The 6,000-nt window shown below is 54.7% G+C and overlaps 1 protein-coding gene across 1 annotated transcript in view; it reads left to right on the top strand.

Moving 5' to 3' along the window:
• The first annotated feature begins 1,693 nt into the window (after nucleotides 1-1,693).
• The window catches only part of sart3 (spliceosome associated factor 3, U4/U6 recycling protein), a 55,755-nt gene continuing 51,448 nt past the window's right edge, over nucleotides 1,694-6,000 (top strand). Inside the window, exon 1 of the mRNA XM_069912973.1 lies at nucleotides 1,694-2,006. Coding sequence (XP_069769074.1) covers nucleotides 1,866-2,006 — 141 coding nt within the window. The 5' untranslated portion in view covers nucleotides 1,694-1,865. The remainder of the gene's footprint in view (nucleotides 2,007-6,000) is intronic.

Genomic DNA, 6,000 nt, shown 5'->3' with positions numbered 1-6,000 from the left:
ATACATCGAAGAGGAAGCAGATCCTAAGGAAATGTACACAATATGAAGAGGTAGAAGGCAGAAAAGGAAAGCAATTTATTCCCTTTACCATTGTGATTTTTCATTCGCACATGCTACACTTACATAGACTGATTTGTCTATTGTTCATTGACTGTAGCTCGACATTTAACACCATCATACCTGCAAAACTAATGATCAAGCTAAAGCATATCCCTTTGCCACTGGATCTTCAACTTCCTCATTGGCAGACCCCAATCAGTGCAGATCAGCAACATCAACTCTGCCTTGCTGACAATGAATACAGGGGACTTCAAGCTGTATGCTTAGTCGTTGCCAACTCCATCACTGTTGGTGAATAATGAGAAACAATGTTAGAATGATGGAGATTGAGAACCTGGCAAGGCAATGCAATTTTCTACTGAAATTGCAGGAAGGGCATGATACACTTGTCTGCTAAGTAGCCAAATGCTTCATGGATAGCTTGTTCCTGCCCAAAATAGTTTTGACTGGGTAGCAAAGTGAGATGATGAAAAATGGACCCGAGAGCAAGAAAAGTAAGAAAAAGACTACCTCCATCAGACGATGGAATAGGAGGAGGAATAACATCAAACAGAACAAGACAGCTAAATGAAGGATGGTACAAGCCTTGCAACTATCTCCAAGCCCAGTCCTGAGGTTGCAGGGGAATTTGAAAGTGACCCAGAGGCAGGGGCAAGCCGGATCGCTCAAAGGAGGGAAAGAATGCCTGGACATTTTAGGGAGCTAATGAACAAAGGAGTAAGAAGATCCTGAAATATGCATGGAATAATGGCAACACATCTTCTAAAGTGAAGCAAGGAGGTTAGCAGAAGGAAAGGTATAATGTGGAAGAAAAAGAAACATTTGTTCCTGGGAAAGCTACAATGAGGTGAAAGTTATCCCATGATCCTCCGGAAACTCACTGGTATTCCTGAACAAAGTGCTGCCTGCAACTAAGTGCTGCAAATTAGCAGCCTTAAATGTCAAGGTCTATATACAAAGAAAAACACTATTGCTGGTTGCAGGCAGCAAAAATGTTATATGCGTAAAGGCCCCAGTTTTGGGCAACAAAAATCAGTTGAGATGCATTTCAAAACCTCATGAAAATAAGTGTAATAGTTGATCTTGTGTAAAAATCGACTCCCAACCCCACCCCCACGCCCATTTTTGGCTCTGGCCACCCAACCATCAGAGTTCCTGATGCACCCGGCCACCTGCCTATCCGAGCTCCTGACGACCCGAACAGTGCAGGCACTTACCGCAGTCAAAAGTAGTGCATGAGTAATAGTCAACCCCCTAAATTATACCCAGAAAGTTGGTCCATAAATATTCGAGTGTTTTGCTTTATGGTTGTAAATTAAATTTTAAAAACTGAGAATGTGCTAATAATAGCATGACCCGTTATAAAAAAATATTGACTTGAATGTTCTACAATACCCAATTTTGATTTTTTATATAACATTGTTTAAATTTGGTTATTGAAAGTGAGCATTGGAAACAATTTTATTTATGTTGCAACAACTATGCAATAGTATTTGACCTTACAAACATGGCGGCTGTAGAAGACATACTGCCAGAAATAAGGTCAGTGACATGTTTTATCCGCTAAAATATGGGAAGCCCAAGGAAACAAATAAGAGTCGCGTTGCAATGACGTATTTATTAGTCTTCGTAGTTTCCTTATTCTCTGCGTCGACGTCGTGCGTTCAGCTTACTTTCTGTTGGGTTGCTTTGCATTTCCCCTTATTTACAAGCTTGGGTCGAAGGAAGGGAGAGTGTTTTGAGATCGGGGAGGTTGTCCGAGTTTGGATCGGGCGCCGAGAGCTTTCCCAACACGGCCTTGCGCGATGGCGACCAGCGGGAGGCGGCGGGCGAGCGAGGCCGAGGAGCTGGAGCTGGAGCCCGGCGGCGATTCAGAGGAGGAAATGGAAGATTCTTCTGAGGACGAGCAAGAAAACGAAGCGGAAATCCAGCGGTTGGAAGAGCAGGTGCGACGCTGGGCAGGAGCCGCGGAGAGCGCGGCCTGAGCTGCAGTCCGCGGGGTTTAAATCCAGTGCGGGCCGGGCCGGGGGTCCGTCACCACCGGGGGAAACCAAGCACAAAGCCCGTCCCCGCGCTAGAATCCCCGTCCCCGCGCTAGAATCCCCGTCCCCGCGCTAGAATCCCCGTCCCCGCGCTAGAAACCCCGTCCCCGCGCTAGAAACCCCGTCCCCGCGCTAGAAACCCCGTCCCCGCGCTAGAAACCCCGTCCCCGCGCTAGAAACCCCGTCCCCGCGCTAGAAACCCCGTCCCCGCGCTAGAATCCCCGTCCCCGCGCTAGAATCCCCGTCCCCGCGCTAGAAACCCCGTCCCCGCGCTAGAAACCCCGTCCCCGCGCTAGAAACCCCGTCCCCGCGCTAGAAACCCCGTCCCCGCGCTAGAAACCCCGTCCCCGCGCTAGAAACCCCGTCCCCGCGCTAGAAACCCCGTCCCCGCGCTAGAAACCCCGTCCCCGCGCTAGAAACCCCGTCCCCGCGCTAGAAACCCCGTCCCCGCGCTAGAAACCCCGTCCCCGCGCTAGAAACCCCGTCCCCGCGCTAGAAACCCCGTCCCCGCGCTAGAAACCCCGTCCCCGCGCTAGAAACCCCGTCCCCGCGCTAGAAACCCCGTCCCCGCGCTAGAAACCCCGTCCCCGCGCTAGAAACCCCGTCCCCGGGCTAGAAACCCCGTCCCCGGGCTAGAAACCCCGTCCCCGGGCTAGAAACCCCGTCCCCGGGCTAGAAACCCCGTCCCCGGGCTAGAAACCCCGTCCCCGGGCTAGAAACCCCGTCCCCGGGCTAGAAACCCCGTCCCCGGGCTAGAAACCCCGTCCCCGGGCTAGAAACCCCGTCCCCGGGCTAGAAACCCCGTCCCCGGGCTAGAAACCCCGTCCCCGGGCTAGAAACCCCGTCCCCGGGCTAGAAACCCCGTCCCCGGGCTAGAAACCCCGTCCCCGGGCTAGAAACCCCGTCCCCGGGCTAGAAACCCCGACCCCGGGCTAGAAACCCCGACCCCGCGCTAGAAACCCCGTCCCCGCGCTAGAAACCCCGTCCCCGCGCTAGAAACCCCGTCCCCGCGCTAGAAACCCCGTCCCCGCGCTAGAAACCCCGTCCCCGCGCTAGAAACCCCGTCCCCGCGCTAGAAACCCCGTCCCCGCGCTAGAAACCCCGTCCCCGCGCTAGAAACCCCGTCCCCGCGCTAGAAACCCCGTCCCCGCGCTAGAAACCCCGTCCCCGCGCTAGAAACCCCGTCCCCGCGCTAGAAACCCCGTCCCCGGGGCTAGAAACCCCGTCCCCGGGCTAGAAACCCCGTCCCCGGGCTAGAAACCCCGTCCCCGGGCTAGAAACCCCGTCCCCGGGCTAGAAACCCCGTCCCCGGGCTAGAAACCCCGTCCCCGGGCTAGAAACCCCGTCCCCGGGCTAGAAACCCCGTCCCCGGGCTAGAAACCCCGTCCCCGGGCTAGAAACCCCGTCCCCGGGCTAGAAACCCCGTCCCCGGGCTAGAAACCCCGTCCCCGGGCTAGAAACCCCGTCCCCGGGCTAGAAACCCCGTCCCCGGGCTAGAAACCCCGTCCCCGGGCTAGAAACCCCGTCCCCGGGCTAGAAACCCCGTCCCCGGGCTAGAAACCCCGTCCCCGGGCTAGAAACCCCGTCCCCGGGCTAGAAACCCCGTCCCCGGGCTAGAAACCCCGTCCCCGGGCTAGAAACCCCGTCCCCGGGCTAGAAACCCCGTCCCCGGGCTAGAAACCCCGTCCCCGGGCTCGAAACCCCGTCCCCGGGCTCGAAACCCCGTCCCCGGGCTCGAAACCCCGTCCCCGGGCTCGAAACCCCGTCCCCGGGCTCGAAACCCCGTCCCCGGGCTCGAAACCCCGTCGCCGGGCTCGAAACCCCTTCGCCGGGCTCGAAACCCCGTCGCCGGGCTCGAAACCCCGTCGCCGGGCTCGAAACCCCGTCGCCGGGCTCGAAACCCCGTCGCCGGGCTCGAAACCCCGTCGCCGGGCTCGAAACCCCGTCGCCGGGCTCGAAACCCCGTCGCCGGGCTCGAAACCCCGTCGCCGGGCTCGAAACCCCGTCGCCGGGCTCGAAACCCCGTCGCCGGGCTCGAAACCCCGTCGCCGGGCTCGAAACCCCGTCGCCGGGCTCGAAACCCCGTCGCCGGGCTCGAAACCCCGTCGCCGGGCTCGAAACCCCGTCGCCGGGCTCGAAACCCCGTCCCCGGGCTCGAAACCCCGTCCCCGGGCTCGAAACCCCGTCCCCGGGCTCGAAACCCCGTCCCCGGGCTCGAAACCCCGTCCCCGGGCTAGAAACCCCGTCCCCGGGCTAGAAACCCCGTCCCCGGGCTCGAAACCCCGTCCCCGGGCTCGAAACCCCGTCCCCGGGCTCGAAACCCCGTCGCCGGGCTCGAAACCCCGTCGCCGGGCTCGAAACCCCGTCGCCGGGCTCGAAACCCCCGTCGCCGGGCTCGAAACCCCGTCCCCGGGCTCGAAACCCCGTCCCCGGGCTCGAAACCCCGTCGCCGGGCTCGAAACCCCGTCGCCGGGCTCGAAACCCCCGTCGCCGGGCTCGAAACCCCGTCCCCGCGCTCGAAACCCCGTCCCCGCGCTCGAAACCCCGTCCCCGCGCTCGAAACCCCGTCCCCGCGCTCGAAACCCCGTCCCCGCGCTCGAAACCCCGTCCCCAGCGCTCGAAACCCCGTCCCCGCGCTCGAAACCCCGTCCCCGCGCTCGAAACCCCGTCCCCGGGCCATGAACCCAAAGCAGAGCAGGTTGTTCTTGGTGTTAGCTCTTATTAATTTTAAATTTAAGCATACAAAATGTATAGAATGCGAGGTTACAGATTATAAAGCAAATGGTTAAACATCATAAGCCAAACAGTCATTGACTCCAAGGGTCAATAATAAAAATAGTAGAAAAGATGTATGATCTAAACTAACAAACTGATTCCAAGTAGCCTGACCCCCTAACCCAATATTAGAAATTGGGAGGCCTTAAAACAATAAGATTCAATAATAAACAAGAAAATGCTCCATAACATGAATAAAAATAGTTGGCTTGAAAGGTAAAACGATAATAAAACATATCATTAAAGCCAGTTTAGAAATCATAAACAGGTGCCACATTCTATCAAACTTAATATCGGTATCTGTTATATCACATCTGATCTTCTCTAATGCCTTTAAGAAGATTAGTTTCTAATTGTTTGTGTAAGAGATCAAGGCACTGTTGAAAAAGTGGAAGAATTTTTTTCCCCCCAAAGCACAATAATGCCCTTGAGCCATTTGTTGTGTCTTGATTTTCAGTAAAGAAAGAATTTGGAAATACAGGAGCCCTGCATTTCTGATTCAATACTTTAAGGGTTTAGTAATGATGGTGCAATGAACCTGGGTTGAAAACACTTTTTAAGCTCATTCAAAAATTGGTTAGAATTTTATGCACTTCCATCAAGGTGCCTTACCACGATTTTGAAGCCTGTATTTTCAGCAACTGATGGCTCACATAGGTGAAGATAAATACTATGATGTGTTTTCCTTAATGACAATATTTGTTATAGATAACTTAAAAGATTATACATTCTTTTAAGATCTGAAGAAATATCAGGCATAACTGAGATGTTTGTTGGGGGGTTGCTGTTTGTTCACCTTATACTTGCCTAAATGACTTTCTCAACAGATTGTATATTGCAATTGAAACAAAACCCATCAATTTTGTTGTTGTGTCCCACTGAAGTTCTTCTTATCCAAGTATGACAATGAAGTCCTTTGTAACTTAGACTTCTTTATCCAAGCTAAGCTACTGAAAAGGATTTGTTTATGATAGAGCATGGTAACAGGTCCTTCCGACCCACCTGTGCTGCTCAAATAGCCCAATTATCCAACAAACCTCATGTTTTTTGGAAAGGTGGGATGAAACCAGAGTACCCGGAGTAAACCCATGCAAACACAGCAGGAATGTATAAAATCCTTGCG

Source organism: Narcine bancroftii, unplaced genomic scaffold, assembly GCF_036971445.1.
Source record: "Narcine bancroftii isolate sNarBan1 unplaced genomic scaffold, sNarBan1.hap1 Scaffold_281, whole genome shotgun sequence".
Taxonomy (NCBI): Eukaryota; Metazoa; Chordata; class Chondrichthyes; order Torpediniformes; family Narcinidae; genus Narcine; species Narcine bancroftii.
The sequence above is the reverse complement of the archived record's forward strand: the minus strand, read 5'-3'. Positions and strand labels throughout refer to the sequence as shown.